Source organism: Macaca nemestrina, chromosome 16 (assembly GCF_043159975.1).
Source record: "Macaca nemestrina isolate mMacNem1 chromosome 16, mMacNem.hap1, whole genome shotgun sequence".
NCBI lineage: Eukaryota > Metazoa > Chordata > Mammalia > Primates > Cercopithecidae > Macaca > Macaca nemestrina.
The window spans coordinates 40878613-40900752 of record NC_092140.1 but is presented as its reverse complement, the minus strand read 5'-3'; the positions used below and the strand labels follow the sequence as shown (position 1 = coordinate 40900752).

General features: G+C 36.8%; 1 protein-coding gene across 3 annotated transcripts in view; it reads right to left on the bottom strand.

Moving 5' to 3' along the window:
• The window catches only part of LOC105481762 (DIS3 homolog, exosome endoribonuclease and 3'-5' exoribonuclease), a 28404-nt gene that overhangs the window by 5546 nt on the left and 718 nt on the right, over positions 1 to 22140 (bottom strand). For 2 of the 3 annotated variants that reach the window (XM_011741496.3, XM_011741499.3), the window contains exons 2-15: positions 21743 to 21900; positions 19124 to 19317; positions 18359 to 18432; positions 16863 to 17030; positions 16135 to 16299; positions 14877 to 14990; positions 14614 to 14751; positions 13626 to 13772; positions 13095 to 13211; positions 12730 to 12831; positions 12050 to 12114; positions 11873 to 11957; positions 9783 to 9910; positions 794 to 880 (exon numbers count right to left, since the gene is read on the bottom strand). In XM_011741496.3, coding sequence (XP_011739798.2) covers positions 794 to 880; positions 9783 to 9910; positions 11873 to 11957; positions 12050 to 12114; positions 12730 to 12831; positions 13095 to 13211; positions 13626 to 13772; positions 14614 to 14751; positions 14877 to 14990; positions 16135 to 16299; positions 16863 to 17030; positions 18359 to 18432; positions 19124 to 19317; positions 21743 to 21900 — 1742 coding nt within the window. The remainder of the gene's footprint in view (positions 1 to 793; positions 881 to 9782; positions 9911 to 11872; positions 11958 to 12049; positions 12115 to 12729; positions 12832 to 13094; positions 13212 to 13625; positions 13773 to 14613; positions 14752 to 14876; positions 14991 to 16134; positions 16300 to 16862; positions 17031 to 18358; positions 18433 to 19123; positions 19318 to 21742; positions 21901 to 22140) is intronic. The other variant, XM_011741497.3, reaches the window with a different exon arrangement.

Here is a 22140-nt window from a genome sequence, read left to right as displayed (position 1 = left end):
GCTAACATCACCCTCACAGCACCCTATGAGGTAGGTGCCATTATCAGTCATAGGCAATTTACAGACAAATAAATTGTGGCATACAGAGGTCATATAACTACTTTAGTTCGCGATATAATAGTAGTAACAGCAGAGGCATCCAAACCTAGGGAGTCTGGCTTCAGAGCCCACGATCTTCACCGTTATTCTACCCTACTATCTATCCTACTATCCATTATTCTATCCTACCCCCCATCTTTCTGGCACCAGGGACTGGTTTCATGGAAAACAATTCTTCTATGCGACGAGGGGAGGAAAGGATGGTTTCATCAGGCATTAGATTCTCATAAGAAGTGTGCAACCTAGATCCCTCCTATGCACAGTTCACAATAGGGCTGGCGCTCCAATGAGAATCCAATGCTGCCACTGATCTGACAGAAGGCGGATCTCAGGTGGTAATGCTCATACCCCAGGGGCTGGGAACCCCTGCACTATAGTATATTCTACTTTAGAAATTAATCAGGGTAATCTTTTTTTATCTTACTATAACTATTACTAGTCAAGTTCTAATACATCACACATCAAAGCAAACAAATTCAAATTGAAAGTTCTTATATTACACGACTAAACGCAGTTTTACAGAAGAAAAACCGAGCTTAAATTTACTTTTCTGTCCTTCGTAAGCCAAATAATGTAGAAATCATGACCCTAATCGTTATTTTGTATATAAATGTTTTAGTTATTAGTACTTATAGTAGACATGACATTTAAAATAAAAAATCTTATCTACTGCCCATCAAAAAAAATTACAAACCTAAGTTCCTTGGTCTGCAGATCTATAGGATCATGAGTTTCACTGTCCATGTGGAATCGAACTTCAGGAGAAGATAGAGTCAAAGCCCTAAATAAAAATTAAAGAGAAAAATTATAGTCAAGCAAGCCAATAAAAGACAAAATTATAGAAATACTCTTTTAAAAAAGACAACGACTACAGCAAGTATGTAATAGTTGCTCTTCTGAAGGCTTTATGACATCTGCTGTTTCATGTTCTATTTTCATGAACAGCTCAGTAGATTTAAAATGCATTTAACAAGAGAGGACAATAGCAACACAAGGAAATCTGAATCTCTGTGCTTCTAAGGGCTTATGTATCTTCTGTATCCAAACAATGAGTTCTTATTGAGCTACATAGGTTTTTAATCACTTTTATATATAAAGAAGGGGATTTGGCTGTATTTAATTTACTACAGAGAACAGTTATTGGGGCAGGGGACAATAAAGAGGGACAAAAGGGAAGCTGCTGTGGGTAGCTTAATAACACCAGGAGATCCACAGTTCAAAAGTATCCTCCACAAAGATTCCTCCACAAAGATTACACCAACAGAGAAGCAACTGATAACCTACTATCACTAATATGTTACAAGTAGCGATGGCTATTAATATTTGAGTGCTAAGTGTCAGATAAACAATTCATGCTCAGGACTTTACACACATGGTTCATTTAATGAGCTGGCAAGCTCTCCTTTGGAAAGTAAATCCCCATATGGCAAGGCAAGTCTAATGTTTCTTATACCTTGACATAACTTTCATGAGGTCAGCTCTAAATCAACCTAAAACTAAAAATTTTAATGAGGCTGGGCAACCTTGAACAATCATGGAGAAGGAAAAGAAGGGGAGGAGAAAAATTAAAATAAGATGGAGCAAGTTAAGTGAAATACAAAGTCTAAGTCCTTGTCTTCCTCAATTCCTCATCTGTATTAAAAGAACTATAGTAGGAATACATACTAAAAAGAGAATCTCAAAAATATTCCTTTCTTGCCTTGTAGCAGGCAAGAAATAAGGCTCTACATCAGGTCTGATATGTATTTATTAATGTATTTTGACATAAAAAGGTATACTTATCACATTTTGATCATTTTTCCTCATAGAACACCTAAAATGTTTTGTCTACCCATGAGTATTAATACTTTAAGAAGGCAAAAGATAGTTTTCTTTTTTTTTTTCAATTCTCCCTAAGACTAAAATGATTCAATGATGTTTTCCCAGTAGGAAACCATCTACTAACCAAATTAAAAATACAGACTGTTGAAATTTAAAAAATCCTTTCCAGTTTTAAAAAGCTATGTTACAAATGCAAATTCTTACTTTAAAACTATTAAAATAAATACAGCTTCAATTTACATTTTACATTGCTTAAAAAAAAAACTCTGTGTTTTGTGTCACACACAAAAAATTAATTATCTTCTTCTTGTATCCAAGTGACTAGCTTGTGTGAAAGTTTTGCTCAAATTTAATACCGTCCACTGGGTTTTAGCACACTCAAATGATCCTTCCAGTTTCAAGTTGCATATTTAAGATCACATAAAAAATTCCCTGAAAACGGAGGTGTTAGTAGACATAGGTACATAACTACCTCAAACACTATCCAACAGAACATTCGACAGTGATGGAAATGTTCTATGTGTGCCCTGTCCAATACGATAGTCATTAGTCACATGTGGCTACCGATCACTTGAAATATGGCTGGTAGGACCAGAGCAAGATGGCCAAATAGGAGCAGCTCCAGCCTCCAGCTCCCGGCGCGAGCGACACAGAGGACAGGTGATTTCTGCATTTTCAACTGAGGTACTGGGTTCATCTCACTGGGGAGTCTGGAAAATCAGTGCTGGTCAGCTGGTGCAGCCCCAACAGCGAGAGCTGAAGCAGGGCGAGCCATCACCTCACCTGGGAAGCACAAGGGGGAAGGGAATCTCTTTTCCTAGCCAAGGGAAACTGAGACACACAACACCTGGAAAACTGGGCAACTCCCACCCTAATACTGCGCTTCACCAAAGGTCTTAGCAAACAGCACACCAGGAGATTATATCCCACACCTGGACGGGAGGGTCCCACACCCACGGAGCCTCCCTCGTTGCTAGCACAGCAGTCTGAGATCTAATTGCAAGACAGCAGCGAGGATGGGGGAGAGGCGCCTGCCATTGCTGAGGCTTAAGTAGGTAAACAAAGCCATGGGGAAGCTCAAACTGGGTGGAGCCCACCGCAGCTCAAGCGGGCCTGCCTGTCTTTGTAGACTCCATCTCTGGGGACAGGGCATAGCTCAACAAAAAGCAGTAGAAACCTCGGCAGAGGTAAATGACCCTATCTGACAGTTTTGGAGAGAGCAGTGGATCTCCCAGCACAGAGGCTGAGATTTGAGAATGGACAGACTGCCTGCTCAAGTGGGTCCCTGATCCCTGAGTAGCCTAACTGGGAGACATCCCCCACTAGGGGCAGACCGACACCTCACACCTCACACAGCAGGGTACACCCCTGAGACGAAGCTTCCAGAGCAAGAATCAGACAGCAACATTCGCTGTTCAGCAATATTCTATATTCTGTAGCCTCCACTGCTGATACCCAGGCAAACAGGGTCTGGAGTGGACCTCAAGCAATCTCCAACAGACCTACAGCTGAGGGTCCTGACTGTTAGAAGGAAAACTAACAAACAGAAAGGACACCCACACCAAAACCCCATCAGTTGGTCACCATCATCAAAGACCAAAGGCAGATAAAACCACAAAGATGGGGAAAAAGCAGGGCAGAAAAGCTGGAAATTCAAAAAATCAGAGCGCATCTCCCCCTCCAAAGGAACGCAGCTCATCGCCAGCAACGGATCAAAGCTGGACGGAGAATGACTTTGACGAGCTGAGAGAAGAAGGCTTCAGTCCATCAAACTTCTCAGAGCTAAAGGAGGAACTACATAACCAGCACAAAGAAACTAAAAATCTTGAAAAAAGAATGGAAGAATGGATAACTAGAATAATCAATGCAGAGAAGGCCATAAACGAACTGACAGAGATAAAAACCATGACACGAGAAATAGGTGACAAATGCACAAGCTTCACTAACCGATCGATCAATTGGAAGAAAGAGTATCAATGATTGAAGATCAAATGAATGAAATGAAGTGAGAAGAGAAGTCTAGAGAAAAAAAGAGGAAAAAGAAATGAACAAAGCCTCCAAGAAATATGGGATTATATGTGAAAAGACCAAATCTACATCTGATTGGTGTGCCTGAAAGTGAGGGGGAAAATGGAACCAAGTTGGAAAACACTCTTCAGGATATCATCCAGGAGAACTTCCCCAAACTAGTAAGGCAGGCCAACATTCAAATTCAGGAAATACAGAGAAGGCCACAAAGATACTCCTCGAGAAGAGCAACTCCAAGACACATAATTGTCAGATTCACCAAAGCTGAAATGAAGGAAAAAATGTTAAGGGCAGCCACAGAGAAAGGTCGGGTTACCCACAAAGGGAGCCCATCAGACTAACAGCAGATCTCTCGGCAGAAACTCTCCAAGCCAGAAGAGAGTGGGGGCCGATATTCAACATTCTTAAAGAAAAGAATTTTCAACCCAGAATTTCATATTCAGCCAAACTAAGTTTCATAAGTGAAGGAGAAATAAAATCCTTTACAGACAAGCAAATGCTTAGAAATTTTATTACAACCAGGCCTGCCCTACAAGAGACCCTGAAGGAAGCACTAAACATGGAAAGGAACAACCAGTACCAGCCATTGCAAAAACATGCCAAAATGTAAAGACCATCGATGCTAGGAAAAAACTGCATCAACTAATGAGCGAAATAACCAGTTAATATCACAATGACAGGATCAAGTTCACACATAACAATCTTAACCTTAAATGTAAATGGACTAAATGCTCCAATTAAAAGACACAGACTGGCAAATTGGATAAAGAGTCAAGACCCATCAGTTTGCTGTATTCAGGAGACCCATCTCACGTGCAGAGACACACATAGGCTCAAAATAAAGGGATGGAGGAAGATCTACCAAGCAAATGGAGAACAAAAAAAAGCAGGGGTTGCAATACTAGTCTCTGATAAAACAGACTTCAAGCCATCAAAGATCAAAAGAGACAAAGAAGGCCATTACATAATGGTAAAGGGATCAATTCAACAGGAAGAGCTAACTATCCTAAATATATATGCACCCAATACAGGAGCACCCAGATTCATAAAGCAAGTCCTTAGAGACTTACAAAGAGACTTAGACTCCCATACAATAATAATGGGAGACTTCAACACCCCACTGTCAACATTAGACAGATCAACAAGACAGAAAGTTAACAAGGATATCCAGGAATTGAACTCAACTCTGCACCAAGAGGACCTAATAGACATCCACAGAACTCTCCACCCCAAATCAACAGAATATACATTCTTCTCAGCACCACATCACACTTATTCCAAAATTGACCACATAGCTGGAAGGAAACCACTCCTCAGCAAATGTAAAAGAACAGAAATTATAACAAACTGTCTCTCAGACCACAGTGCAACCAAACTAGAACTCAGGACTAAGAAACTCAATCAAAACTGCTCAATTACATGGAAACTGAACAAGCTGCTCCTGAATGACTACTGGGTACATAACGAAATGAAAGCAGAAATAAAGATGTTCTTTGAAACCAATGAGAACAAAGATACAACATACCAGAATCTCTGGGACACATTTAAAGCAATGTGTAGAGGGAAATTTATAGCACTAAACTCCCACAAAAGAAAGCAGGAAAGATCTAAAATTGACACCCTAACATCACAATTAAAAGAACTAGAGAAGCAAGAGCAAACACATTCAAAAGCTAGCAGAAGGCAAGAAATAACTAAGATCAGAGCAGAACCGAAGGAGACAGAGACACAAAAAAACCCTCAAAAAAATCAATGAATCCAGGAACTGGTTTTTCGAAAAGATCAACAAAATTGACAGACCGCTAGCAAGACTAATAAAGAAGAAAACACAGAATAATCAAATAGACGCAATCAAAAATGATAAAGGGGATATCACCACCAACCCCACAGAAATACAAACTACCACCAGAGAATACTATAAACACCTCTGCGCAAATCAACTAGAAAACCTAGAAGAAATGGATAATTTCCTGGACACTTACACTCTCCTAAGACTAAACCAGGAAGAAGCTGAATCCCTGAAAAGACCAATAGCAGGCTCTGAAATTGAGGCAATAATTAATAGCCTACCAACCATAAAAAGTCCAGGACCAGACGGATTCACAGCCGGATTCTACCAGAGGTACAAGGAGGAGCTGGTACCATTCCTTCTGAAACTATTCCAATCAATAGAAAAAGAGAGAATCCTCCCTAACTCATTTTATGAGGCCAACATCATCCTGATACCAAAGCCTGGCAGAGACACAACAAAAAAAGAGAATTTCATACCAATATCCCTGATGAACATCGATGCAAAAATCCTCAATAAAATACTGGCAAACCGAATCCAGCAGCATATCAAAAAGCTTATCCACCATGATCAAGTGGGCTTCATCCCTGGGATGCAAGGCTGGTTCAACATACGCAAATCAATAAACGTAATCCAGCATATAAACAGAACCAAAGACAAAAACCACGATTATCTCAATAGATGCAGAAAAGGCCTTTGACAAAATTCAACAGCCCTTCATGCTAAAAACTCTCAATAAATTCGGTATTGATAGAACGTACCTCAAAATAATAAGAGCTATTTATGACAAACCCACAGCCAATATCATACTGAATGGGCAAAAACTGGAAACATTCCCTTTGAAAACTGGCACAAGACAGGGGTCCCCTCTCTCACCACTCCTATTCAACATAGTGTTGGAAGTTCTGGCTAGGGCAATCAGGCAAGAGAAAAAAATCAAGGGTATTCAGTTAGGAAAAGAAGTCAAATTGTCCCTGTTTGCAGATGACATGATTGTATATTTAGAAAACCCTATTGTCTCAGTCCAAAATCTCCTTAAGCTGATAAGCAACTTCAGCAAAGTCTCAGGATACAAAATTAATGTGCAAAAATCACAAGCATTCTTATACACCAGTAACAGACAAACAGAGAGCCAAACCATGAATGAACTTCCATTCACAATTGTTTCAAAGAGAATAAAAGACCTAGGAATCCAACTTACAAGGGATGTAAAGGACCTCTTCAAGGAGAACTACAAACCACTGCTCAGTGAAATAAAAGAGGACACAAACAAATGGAAGAACATACCATGCTCATGGATAGGAAGAATCAATATCGTGAAAATGGCCATACTGCCCAAGGTAATTTATAGATTCAATGCCATCCCCCATCAAGCTACCAATTACTTTCTTCACAGAATTGGAAAAAACTGCTTTAAAGTTCATATGGAACCAAAAAAGAGCCTGCATCTCCAAGACAATCCTAAGTCAAAAGAACAAAGCTGGAGGCATCATGTTACCTGACTTCAAACTATACTACAAGGCTACAGTAACCAAAACAGCATGCTACTGGTACCAAAACAGAGATATAGACCAATGGAACAGAACAGAGCCCTCAGAAATAATACCACACATCTACAGCCATCTGATCTTTGACAAACCTGAGAAAAACAAGAAATGGGGAAAGGATTGCCTATTTAATAAACGGTGCTGGGAAAATTGGCTACCATAAGTAGAAAGCTGAAACTGGATCCTTTCCTTACTCCTTACACGAAAATGAATTCAAGATGGATTAGAGACTTAAATGTTAGACCTAATACCATAAAAACTCTAGAAGAAAACCTAGGTAATACCATTCAGGACATAGGCATAGGTAAGGACTTCCTGTCTAAAACACCCAAAGCAATGGCAACAAAAGCCAAAATTGACAAATGGGATCTAACTAAACTAAAGAGCTTCTGCACAGCAAAAGAAACTACCATCAGAGTGAACAGGCAACCTACAGAATGGGAGAAAATTTTTGCAATCTACTCATCTGACAAAGGGCTTATATCCAGAACCTACAAAGAACTCAAACAAATTTACAAGAAAAAAACAAACAACCCCATCAAAAAGTGGGCAAAGGATATGAACAGACACTTCTCAAAAGAAGACTTTCATACAGCCAACAGACACATGAAAAAATGCTCATCATCACTCGCCATCAGAGAAATGCAAATCAAAACCACAATGAGATACCATCTCACACAAGTTAGAATGGCAATCATTAAAAAAATCAGGAAGCAACAGGTGCTGGAGAGGATGTGGAGAAATAGGAACACTTTTACACTGTTGGTGGGATTGTAAACTAGTTCAACCATTGTGGAAAACAGTATGGCGATTCCTCAAGGATCTAGAACTAGAAATACCATTTGACCCAGCCATCGCATTACTGGGTATATACCCAAAGGATTATAAATCATGCTGCTATAAAGACACATGCACACGTATGTTTATTGCGGCACTATTCACAATAGCAAAGACTTGGAATCAACCCAAATGTCCATCAGTGACAGACTGGACTAAGAAAATGTGGCACATATACACCATGGAATCCTATGCAGTCATAAAAAAGGATGAGTTCGTGTCCTTTGTAGGGACATGGGTGCAGCTGGAAACCATCATTCTCAGCAAACTTTCGCAAGAACAGAAAACCAAACACCACATGTTCTCACTCATAGGTGGGAATTGAACAATGAGATCACTTGGACATGGGAAGGGGAACATCACACATCGGGGCCTATTATGGGGAGCAGGGAGGAAGGAGGGATGGCATTGGGAGTTACTGATGTAAATGACGAGTTGATGGGTGCTCACGAGTTGGGTGCAGCACACCAACATGGCACAAGTATACATATGTAGCAAACCTGCACGTTGTGCATATGTACCCTAGAACTTAAATAAAAAAAAAAAAAGAAAGAAAGAAAGAAATATGACTAGTAATGCTAAGGAACTAAGTTGTTAATTTTATTCATTTTAATGAATTTAAATAGGCACATCTTATGAAATGACACAAAGGTACAATCCGCACTCACCACACCTTTAGTAACTGCTTGTGACCCTATCCTAGGTGGACTTGGGAACTCTGAGATGAACATCTGGAAGAGTCATATACTTGGTTTCCTCTGATAATCAACAACATCTTTTAAGAGTCAAATTTCTCTTAACTGGTTTCCTTCAATATGCCTGAGTTAATACTCTATACCTTATGCCTTTTGTAGTTAGGCAAAAGCCATGCCCTAACAGCTAAAAGACTCAGATCTGTTACTAGTCAGACCTTTGGGAAGACTCCTTTTATGCACTTTTAATTGCCTAAAAAATGAGGAGGCTGAATTAAATAATTTCTAAAATTTAAAGTGCAAGGAGGACCTAATCTCCATTTATTTAAACCTCTGAAACCCAATGTCCAATCTGGAAACTTATTTCTAATTAAAATTAGAAACAATTTACAGAGTCTTAGGGAGTTCTTGCCTTCCTGGAATTTCTTCAGTATCTTTAACTCAAACACAATTTTTTAACACAACAAATTACAAGGATGGAACTCTTGAACAAACATCAGTCCAGAATCAAGTTGCTAACACTTAAAAGGAAGCTAGAGGCTGGGCACAGTGGCTCACACCTGTAATCCCAACACTTTGGGAGGCCAAGGCGGGTGGATCACCTGAGGTCACGAGTTCAAGACTAGCCTAGCCAACAAGGCGAAACTCCGGCTCTACTAACAATACAAAAATTAGCTGGGCGTGGTGATGGGCACCTGTAATCCCAGCTACTCGGGAGGCTGAGACAGGAGAATCACTTGAATTCGGGAGGTGGAGGTTACAGTGAGCCGAGATTGTGCCACTGCACTCCAGCGTGGGTGACAGAGTGAAACTCCGTTTCAAATAAATAAATGAATGAATGAATGAATGAATGGAAGCTAGAAGAAACAGAAGTCTCTATTCACCCTTTTAAATAATTCATTATTGCCTATGATCAAACAATGTAAAGAGTATAAAAATTATCTTAATACTATGAAAAACAAAATATACCCTTTTTCAATCCTTCTTTTCTTCAGAATTTTGGCCAGTTTATTCAGTCCACGGAGACTAGTGGTAATATCATCATTCATGTTTGCTGAATCAATTCTCAACTGAGCTTCAGCATATGTCAGAGATGCCTAAAAAAGAAATTGTATGTTATATAATTCTTATAAATGATAGAAAAATAGTTTTCAATATGTCCTCCTACTTTAACTACATAAAATCCATGATTTCAGAAAACCTAAAATCAGTAACGAAATAGAAATTCTTAGCTATGATACAATACTTCACATTGATGATTTCTGGTTCATTAATTCTTATCTGAGGCATTATACAACATAAACAAACATATTTTAAAAGGTAAAATGGCAATGTTGTTAGCAAATAAACTTTAAACTTTACTTGTATATTCCAGTTACTGTATAAATACCCAGATAATGCTAAAACATAAAGGTTAGATGGATTCTTCCTCTGATAACAAATGTGAAATCCTTTCCAGATGATCATTATTCTCCCGCAAATAATTAAGACTGCAGGAGGTGAGACATCATGTTTTACAGGAAATCTAATAAATACCCAAATTAAGCTTGTAAAAACCAGACAAATCATAGTAGAAAAGAGTTAAATCCCCAATGATAAACAATGCAAATATACAAATAACTGCTTCTGTTCCTATTTCTCTCAGAGAAATCCACCATTTTTTTCTTTTTTTTTTTTTTTTTCTTGCTTAAAGAGTAGCTTCATAAGTGAAAAGAAGAAAGAGCATAACAGAGTTAGATAACGCAGGTCCGGTCAGATTCCTGGGATAGCCAACTCATCTACTAAGAGTTTCCCCTCTGAAAGAGGTTTTATGTTATATGTTCACCAGGTTTGTTTTCTTATCATTTTGTTATACCGACCAAGTCTTAAAGAACTAAAAGTCTTTCTTACTTAAAAGTACAAACTGTGATGGCTTAAATAATTCACACATCACTCTTTATCAGTCTAACAGTTTTCTTTGCAACCACTAGCTAGCAGAACAGCAAGGATGCCAAAGGGCCAGAAAAAACAGGTTAAGTTTAGAAAACAGATCATTAGAAGATAAGCGGCTTGGCAAACCTTGAAGAAACATGTAGGGCAAAATAAGACAGAACATAAAGGATTCTTGGGAGAAGCACAAAAAAAAAAGGAAAAGGACAAGAAAGACAACCTGGCTCCATTCCAAAGAAACAAGATCTCAGGCTCGTTCTACTGAAATCCAACAGTGAATTAAACATCGTTTCTGTGAGAAAATGTGAAGAAAGAAGCAGTGTACCTGCTAACTTTTAAAACACTAACTATTTGTAAGTAGGAACAGCTTCAATTACTAAGGTTCTTGACTTAAGGCATAAAACCACCAGTTGGTCTTCTCAAGTATATATACTTTGTAAGTTTCTGAATATAGGACAACTGCAACATGAACTAGTTTCTGAATCATATTAAAAATTAAGCAGATAACTGGAAAAAAAAAAAAAACCTTCTTAATTTTGCTATAACAATGCCCCCATTCTATCCTGAAGGCACAGACCTAGCACTTGTTTTTCTGCCTACAAAGACTCTTCCTCCCCCATTCAAACTGAAATACATTTATCTGTACCCACTTTACATGTTCAAAAGAGCATCTAGCTTGATTGAAAAATTCTCAAGAAGTGGGCAGCAATCTCAAATTTAGGTGATGGCACCGGGGCTGGGGCTGGTTACTTTGGCCTGGTATTAGCTAGGTCAAGAAAGCTGGCAATAAGACTCTGGTGGCCTGTTCCGCATTCTTCTCCGAGAGTAGGTAGCAAAAGAGCCAAATGAGTTTTAGTGTAAATTTAAGTGCATCTGTACGTGTGTAAGCACGTGCCTGCAGCTGTGAACTTTTTTAGACCATGTTTATATCACAGGCATTTATATGTATACGTTTTTTCTATTTTAGGTTAATATACATATAAACTATTATACATAACATCCCTTTTCAAATATATATTTTTACATATGTGTATATATACATATACACGAATCTTTTAAAAATTTAACTTTAGTTTTCAAAAAAGTACCAAAAAGTTTAAAAATTAGAGATTATTAGCCATGAAACGAACCTTTGAATTAATAACACTTTTGGTAAACTTCGTTTTTAAGATCTCAGCGTTGTGATTCATTTCCCAAATACATGAAAATGCCAGCCTATGAAGGAAAATACAGAGTATTTCTTAATGGGAATTGGGTTAAAGTAGTAAATACAATGTCTTCAAGGAAAAACAAACATGCAGAAATACCTGTCAACATCACATTTTAAGGAACACAAGTTAGAGCTAAGCAACTCTGGAACCATGTCAATCCTCTGCAAAAGATAAAAATAGAACCACAGATTACTTAGCTGTATCCATACATTTATTTGAGGTTCTATTCTCAAATAATATTAATTAAACAAGGAAAGAAAAGTGTTCTGGTTGCTTATAAATAGGATAATTGAGAAAAGATCAAATGAAAGGAATGTTTCTATAAAAGTACTTACACAAAATTGTTAAGGAAGGAAAGCTATGAAGGAAAATTGGACTTCATGCCAATTAATCTAAGTTTAAGTCCTCTATACTAACGACCCAGCTGTCCTCTGAAAGTTTTAAATCTCTGGTCTGTGTAAGTTTATACTTGATAACTGACACTCTATGACTGGACCTTTCTCCAATGCTTAATACAAACTACAAGGTGTTTTTAAAATACCAAAAAAAGAAAAGAGAAACTAAACTTTTATGGAAATCACTGAGACTAAGTTTAACCTTCCCCTTGACTTTCACAATACTTTACTTGTTATTTGAACCACTTGGTAACAAAAATTTTCTATATATTTAGTGATTTAAAGCCACCTTATTCCATGTATTTTTCTTAGCTAATTCATGGCTGTTTAAAAATCCTTAGGTGTCCATGATTGCTAAATGTTTTAATTCAATACATTTACCTTTTCACAAAGATACACAGTTGTTCCTCTTCTGGCTGATTCTTGATCCAAGGCATTTCCTGGCCTAATAAAATGGCTCACATCAGCAATATGAACACCAACCTTAAAAAGATAAAAATAAAAGGATGTCAATATGCTTGATTGGGTAAATGTACCTCATGGGAGTTTCAGTAAGAAAAAGTTTAGCTAAATTCAAAAAAGACTCAGTCACCTCTGCCATTTCAACTTCTGACACATGGCCAATAGTCTGCAGCTATAATTACACTTCACAAGAGTAATTAACAAGCAAATTCTATTCTAGGTCAAAAGAAAATGAACTCAGAACAGAACTACATTTAGGTAAGGACACGATTACATATTTATACCTCCAAATTTCCATTTTCGAGTTCTCTACAATGTAGAGCGTCGTCTATATCAGTACATCCTGGTGGGTCTACACTACAAATACACAGATGCCTCAGGTCTTCTCGGTTTTTCATGTCCTAGAAGACGTGAAATTATAAACAAATAAATTATTTCCAAAGCACAACTACAACATATTAATAGCTCTTGTGAAACCAGTAATACTTATACAAAAACAATTTAGCTGTATTTTCTTGATGACAATCACATTTCTTTTTCCTGCACTGGAGCAGAGAGACGCCACATATGATTTGTAACTAATGGTTTCCTTCCCTTTGAAACATTTAACATATGCAAGTGTCTGTCCCATAGACAAACTTACCTTTCAATGAAGAAGCAAACGACTTCTTCTGCAATTCCTAAAAATGCTAGACCCAACAAAATGCAGGGAAAGAGGGCCCGTGGTGTCTACATATTTAAAAACACATACAGAAATTAAACAAAACTAGGGAAGATATAATAATTTATAAAGTCACAAATTACTTTCAACTTACCTTTTCAGTAATGCTCCAGGGCATCTTTGGCAGAAAACTAAGAACAGCCTGTGAAAAAGGCTGGTGGGGAACATCGTGTTCAAGTAACAGAACTTCTGTTTCAGTCTCTTTCTCTCCAACATCGCCTAAATTTCTCACAAAGTGTCCCTGAAACCAAGAGGCATTGTTAGAAATGCCTATGTTATAGTAAATTTACATCTCATCATATTAAATTCTTCAGCATTTACATATCATCTCAGTATTCCTAAATATTTCCATAACGACTTCTGAAAAATGACTCTTTGGTACATTAGACAAGACTTCTCAACTGATTTATGATGGAAACTTCGTAAGGGTCCAGCTCTTACATTCTAAAGCATCTATTTCTCATTAACGTTCAAATTTAAAATGTGCTTCCAATATAATCTTTTCAAAATTTGTTGATTAGAATCTGTATAGAACTCAGTTTTCATAGCCATGATTAATAAAAGTCATTGGTTTAAAAATTTACATAAAAGAGGCCAGGCACAGTGGCTAACGCCTGTAATCTCAGCATTTTGGGAGGCTAAGGCGGGTGGATCACTTGAGGCCAGTTCAAGACCAGCCTGGCCAACAGGACGAAACCCCGTCTTCCCTAAAAATTAGCTGGGTGCGGTAGCACACACCTGTAGTCCCAGCTGAGAGGCTGAGACACAAGAATCACTTGAACCTGGGAGGTGGAGCGTGCAGTGGGCCAAGATCACGCCACTGCACTCCAGCCGGGGCAACAGGGTGAGACTCTCTCTCAAAAAGAAGAAATTTACATAAAAGTAACCACATGATTTACACTGGAATTTCATAAAATTAATTAGCAAAGTAAATATGCTACTTACCAGGTCACTTTGTGAAATATCTCTAAATTTCAGTACAAATCCTACATAGAAGTGATTCCATTTTTATTAAAAGCAGAAATACTATTCACAAAATTTGAATTAAACATCCGCAAATAAAATTAATACTTTAAGCTTACATTTGGATATCTGGAATTTCTGGGCCAACCATCAATAGCAACAATGATTCTCCGTCCTTCTAATGCAGAAGCCTGTCTGGTTTCTATGCGAATCCGAGGGATTCTCTTCTCAGCAGGTGTAAAGAGATGTCTTCTTGACTAGCAAAAATTAGGAATAAAGATTTTACACACAAAAAATCCGAGGATGGAGGCAAAAGAACGGCTGTAAGTTCTACTAAATGTTTATTCTTTTTTTTATTACACAGTAAATGCTCTTTACTCACCTCCTTAATGTCAGACTTGGAAAGCATGCCACAATATGGTCTCCAGTTCCTTTTTATTATTCCTACAACTCTGCCTGTAGGCTTCAACATTTTCTCGCTTACAGCAGTCTTAAGCTGAGATATAAAAGTAATAATGTTCAGTTATATTCCTCTAAGTATTAGGCAATTTCCTTTCAAAATCAAAATACATACACGGATACTAATCCATTCAGGCAGTAAATTATGACATAAGACTACAGAATGCTGATGTTTCAAAATTCTAGACAAGAACATGCCAAACCAAACCACAGACATTCTCTCTTGATAATAAAGCACTACAAAACAATTAAAAAGCAAAAACAAATAAATAAATATAACTGAATACATATGTTAGAACTCAGCACTTTTCAGGATTAACATGAAGATTTACTGACTAAAATAGACACACAGGTCTGCGAATTAGACTAGGCTTTGAGTACTAGTTTGCGTAAATTAGCTATGTGGTATGGTGACTAGTTCCCTTTGGACCTTTATTTGTTCATTCTAAAGGTTCTTCCTTATACAAAATAAAAACCCAAATAAAGAGTGTCTGCTATTAGAAATAACAAAAGTTCCTATGGTATTTCACCTCTTAATACTATCCAAAGGCCTGGACTCTCCATGGATAATTATACAATGAGACTTCAGAGCAATGAATATAAATGACGGAAAAAGAAGAATATAAAAACTATTATATGTATTCCAACTATTTATATTACTGTAATTATAAAATACAGAAATAAAAAGGTCATATCAAGTAGACTTAGTTCATATCATAAGAAAAAACTGAAAGTATTCTCTTCATAATAAATATGGTACCAGATAAGTTGCCCAAATATAATGGCCCAGAAGTACATCTATTATGTTAAGGGAATTTCACCTAAAGCATTTCTAAAACATTTCCTAAAACATTACTTAAAGCATTTCAGAAAATTTTAAATTTGTATTTGTTTAAACCTAAGTCAAATAATATACTTGAATGTTATAAATTTTCAGTTTCATACTTGTATTAACTCATACTCGTATTAACAGTCTGTTTACATTTAAACCCATTTATTTGAGCAAATTAAGACAATAAAACTACATAGAAGATAAAAAAAACATGTATATGACACGTGTTAAATATCAAAACTATAATTTTATGCAATAAGTCTGAAAGCAATGAAACCTGTTGTCTTCCAAAGCTGACATATTAATACAAAGCTGCACAGACAAAAAAAAATCCTGCTTAGATTCATACCATTCGTTCTCTCTCTTCTTCTTTCTCCACATCTTCTTCATTTTGACCTTCATCTTGTAAAACAACAGAAGATGGTGCTACCCACTGACTCTTGGGGAGAAGCTCCACAGCCACAATATCTTCGTGAACAGCTCTGTTTAAATGTTTCAGTCCCTGTAAGATTATCTGTTTAAAACAACAGAGGGCATGAGCCCAAATATTTTTAATGGCAATATATTAAAGGGAAGATCATCTAACAGATATTTACATACATTCTGAATGCCTCTATGGAATCTCTATTCCTCCTTTATAGATTTTCTTTCTCTATTGTGTACCTAATTTCACAACCTTAATTTCTCAATAGCAGGTAGAAAAAACGTAAGTCAGAATATACAGCTTGTGTTCACGGCTCCATCATTAACTTACGCTGGTACCAAGAGACTTTGGAAAAATTATTTATGCTCTCTAAATCTCAAGGTCCTGATTGGTCAAATAAGAGTACGCTACCTAGTTTTTTATAGGTTGGGTTGAACATTAAATGAAATGCCATGCGCAAAGATTTTAAAAACTACCTGACAAATCATGAGCACTGTTAAAAAAAAAAAAAAAAAAGAAAGAAAAAAGTTACCATTTGCTTTAGAGTATGTGAAGCCTCATATGTTATGCAAATAGTATTTACCATTAACTGGTCATAATATATAAAATAGCATCTTTATTTTAGTGTATAAGAAATTTATTTATATACTTGCCTCTTTATTTTCTTCATTGTCACCATGAATCCATACTGTAGCTTCTAAGTAATTTTCCCTGCTGGCTCTAAATGTTCCTTGAAGGTATGTACCAGATTTTATGCCTTGCTGTAGCTTACTTAAGGGAAGATGCTCTGAAAATATTATTTTTCCACTTTCTATTTCATTCTATGAAATAAGCAAACCAAAAGATGCCGCTAATAAGTCTTCTGTTCACTCAATACACAACTATTATTAATATCAGAGAATTTTTGAAATCTACATTATGGTATACACAACTCTGAATAGGAGAAAATATAGTAGCTTTTCTCATAGGCCAGTGCTAACAAAAACAGCTTTCTATGATGAAGTATTCATTTTGTGATCTCTAATATGGTAGCCACTAGACATAAGTTTCTCTTGGGCACTTGAAAGATAGATAGTACCACCAAGAAATTGAATTTTTAATACATACTAAATTTAAACAGTCACAAATAACTAAGTGGCTACGTATTAGGGCAATACTTAATCTGTATTTCAAAAATCAAACTCAACTTTTATCTTTCATTTCCTTTCGGTTTCATAAAGTATTATAAAAGTAAGAAGGGATGACAGAAATGTAAAGATTGGATTTACATATAATGTCCTATCACTTAAAACCTATTTCTGTAACAAGGGCTACCATTTATACTTACCATACCTATGTGCCAGGGACTGAGATGAAAATTGTATTAATGCCACAGTTATCATCTTATTTAATCCTTACAACAATATTATGAAGTCATTATTGCTAAACATTACATATTTATATATAAGAAAATGAAGGCTCAGAATTTAATTATTCCCTTAGCACTCCTTCTCACATCAGCTATTGCAATGACTCCTTTACTCACTTCTCTGCCTCTAATCTTTCCTGGATAAAATGCATAATCTTACATATTGACACGAGAGTGGTCTTACAAATAAATACCATTTCTGATCATTCTCTCCTGCTCCACCAATCCACATTCATATACCCTTGCTTTTTCTTAGCCTGACATATAAGAAAGGGATCTCAGAATCCTTTCCTCTTCATAGCAGCCCTTCTGAGAGATCTTTATAAATCAATTGAAAAATTACTAACCTACAGAATAAGTTATAGGTCTTTACTATCTGGACACTCCCCTCCCTCTTCTTCTCTCTGCCTGCAGCGCCTGCCACTTCTGTATTTGTCAACAGCTACTCTTTATTCACAAATCAGCCATGGATTCCATTCATTTTTTCCTCAACCAAACAGTGCTACCATGTACCAGGCCCTACTCAGGTTAAAGGAAATATATCTATTTTAGAAAGTTGTCTTTTAGGAATTGCATTTCAATAAGCCTATGACATCCACTCTTGTTTATAACACAACTATTCCAAATCCAGCTTACCCACCGACATTCCAATTTTTAAATTTGGTATCTATGTGCCTAATATTCCAAAGTGGCTATTTTAATATTTTTACTTTTCAAAAACAAAACAAAACAAAAACATACCACTTCTTCAGATAAACAAGCAAGACGATCTATGAGTTCAGGGTTAGCAGTTAGGCTCTTTACATATTCTTCACCTGAAAAAATAAGTTTATGTTGTTTTTGATAGTGTTTTTTTCCTTAGATACGAAAAAGATGGATAGTCTTGTTTGCGACAGTATACATGTCATTCTTTCATTCATTAAAAGACAGTCTCACTCTGTCTCTCAGGCTGGAGTGCAGCAGTGCAATGACACATCACTACAGCCTAGAATCCCTGGGCTCAAGCTATCTTCATGCCTTAGCCTCCTGAGTAGCTGGGACTATAGTTACACACTACCATGCATGGCTCTCTCTTTTTTTTTTTTTTTCTGTAGAGACATAGTCTTCCTATGTTGCCCAGGCTGGTCTTGAACGCCTGGTCTCAAGCAAGCCTCTTGCCCTGACCTCCCAAAGTGTTGGGATTACAGCACCTGGCCTCAATTTATTTAAGAAACAAAATCCAAAAATCTGTTGATGTGATCATGCCTAAAGCAGAGGCAGGCGTTCCAGTGTATTTATGAGATTTCATCGCTAAACCAGTTGCAAATACTGAGGGGAAAATTAACAACCACTGGGCACCACAACATATTTAGCTTAAAAACTATGTGAAATTTAAAAATACAAAAATATCACATGAAGTTACATAGGACTACGAAAATACTAAAGTGAACATCTGACTATAGGTCTGATGATTATTTTTCCACGTATTTGCAAACATGCACTAAGTACTTCTACATCTAGACTTACAAGTGAAAGCTGGTATTCCTTCTTCTACAGCTTTCTCTTTGTTTTTCCTGTCATTTGTTATGAAGATAACTTGCAGGTGGTTGTCTGCTGACATTTTCTTCAAATGTTCATTGTACCATTTTGCTGCTACTCGAATAGCTCTATCATTCCTGTCATTAGCATTTTCTCCCTGCTCTTGTTCTACATAGGTTTCTCTAAATGGAAAGGAAAGGAAAATACGAAACAAAAGGAAATCAGTAGACACAAGGATATGTGAAAACTTTTAGCACATACATGCTTAACCACTAACCCAGAAAAAGTCAATGGTATATCTTTTCTCTGGAATGTATTCAGATGTACACCTCAGAGAAGAAATTAAGATTCCTATAATTAAGTTTTTAAGAAACAATTTGCTTGGAAAAGAAGAAAATTATGTTATTAATGGGACAAGAAAAAGACTAATAGAATTTCTTTTCCTAAAAAGAAAAATTCAAGATCAGAATTTATACTTTAGGTTGAGACACTAAATAAGTTTATTGAGATAAAATTATAATACAATTTCACAGGTCTGATAATCAGATTTCACTCACACTGTAGGTTAATAGCAATTTCTAAAAGCTACAAATAGTATAATTAGATCATTTATAATCAGAATTCTACAGTCATTAATAAATAATGCATGTAAATTATCCATGGTAAACACTAATAGCTGAAGTTATGTAGAGACTGAAAAGCCAGGTATATTAATAGATATTACATATTTCTTCTATCTAAACTCCCAAATGTCAATACATTCGTCTATTTCTTTAAATCTGTTCATCAATGCCAGGTTTAAGTACAACAGCAAAGTTCACTACAATAGCTTCCAGTACTTAATGGTAATAGATTTCAATTTTATAATTTGATTGATTTATATTAATAGTTTTAGAATTATTTTATTCCTCATCGTTGAATGCACTTGCTAATGCTTTTTTTTTTTTTTGAAACGGAGTCTTGCTCTGCAGCTCAGGCTGGAGTGCAGTGGCACGATCTCAGCTTACTGCAACCTCTACCTCCGAGTTCAAGCGATCCTCCCAAATCAGCCTCGCAAGCAGCTGGGACTAGAAGCATGTACCACCACAACCAGCTAATTTGGCTAGGCTGGTCTGGAACTCCTGGCCTCAAGTGATCTGCCCATCTCAACCTCCCAAAGTGCCAGGATTACAGACATAAGCCACCACGCCCAGCTGCTAATGCTTAAAGCTTATCAGTGAAAGACAGAGTCATCAATTTTTGAATTGGTTTTAAAGGTGGGTCTTTCTGCACTGAAAAACAAGTGATGTTCCTATTTCTGGATTTCAAGGAGGTACTAACAATAAGAAGCCTACAAGGGCTTTACTGGTATTCTTTACAAGGACACTGAAGTTTGAAATATAAGAATCAAGAAAGTTGATAAATTAAGGTTTTTAAAAATGTGCATAATCTGACGGAATTTCATTACCAGAATCCTACACACTAATCCAATGGTTCTCAATTGAGTGAATTCGCTCCCCCAGGGCATTTTGCATCATTACAACTGAGTGGTGGTGGTGGTGGGGGTAAGGGGTGGTGATTCTGCCAAAGAGGCTAGGAACACTGTTAAACATCCTACAATGTATAAAACAGCCTTCCCACCACACACAAAAAAATTCAGTTCAAAATATCTATAATGCCAAGATTGAGAAGCCCTGATCCAATCCAATAAAAGTACCATAAATACCCATCATAGATTATTTACGTAATATAACATAATAGGCAATATCTTATTTTCTGAGACCACACACTGAGTTCAAAGGTCTTGAATCTAAAAGCACAACAAAGAATTCTATTCCTGGCCAGGCGTGGTGGCTCATGCCTGTAATCCCAGGACTTTGGGAGGCTGCGGTGGGCAGATCACGAGGTCAGGAATTTGAGACCCGCCTGACCAACATGGTGAAACCCTGTCTCTACTAAAAAAACAAAAATTAGCCGGGCATAGTGGTACCTGCCTGTAATCCCAGCTACTCAGGAGACTGAGGAAGGAGAAACGCTTGAACTTGGGAGGTGGAGGTTGCAGTGAGCCGAGATCATGCCATGCACTCCAGCCTAGGCGGCAGAGTGAGACTGTGTCTCAAAAAAAAAAAAAAAAAAAAGAATTATATTCCTTAACCTAATCTTGCTCAATGTAATCTGCTGCAAAGTATTAAACTTTTTAAAAGACCATTAAGAATAAATATACTTTCTATTTCTAAACAAAATAGAAACTTCACAAACTCATACATTTTATTGCCCTGTTCTTCACATTATATGGCATTCCAGGAACTTAGGCAAATCTCATCTTCCAAGATTCTACGGTCTAACTCAAGCTAAAACCAATTCAAAATGAAAACATTTTGGAAATAAAATTACCTACTGTAGTCTAGGAGTCAGCAGGCCTTGGTTTTAGGCTTGAGCCCATCAATGCCTGTGTGACCTTAGAGATTCACTTAGCATTATCTTCTGCACAGCGATGTAAGAATCAAATAGGGTATGAAATCTATCACTTATCTACTGACAATGTCACAAATTACTCACAGGAACCCTCTTTCCAATTTAGCTAATTCTGTGGTTTCCTGATATTTAACTTAGCAATATTCCTCCTACCTATGGTGCTCATTAGTGAAAGTATAGAAATGCTTCTCTTGGTTATTAGTCACATCTCGGATACGTTTATATACGGGGGCACTGCGATTTCTCACTTCTTGAAGAACTGTTTGTAGCACAATTACATTCCTGATGGCAGGGTCCTCAAGAACATCAATCTTAAAAAAAGAAAGTAAGTTAATTTTTCCTATATTCATTTGTAAGTAGTTTCTGTCAAACACAAAATCCCGTTTTATGTTGGGCATAAATACTTTATGTTTTAAATACACTGAATAAGTTAAGCCAAGAAGCTATTTGGCTATAGAAAACAATAGTCACTAAATCCTTCAGATCTATTTAAAAAGCACACTTAAACAGACCAATCCAAGACTTCGTAGAATTAAGGGTATTAATAAAGA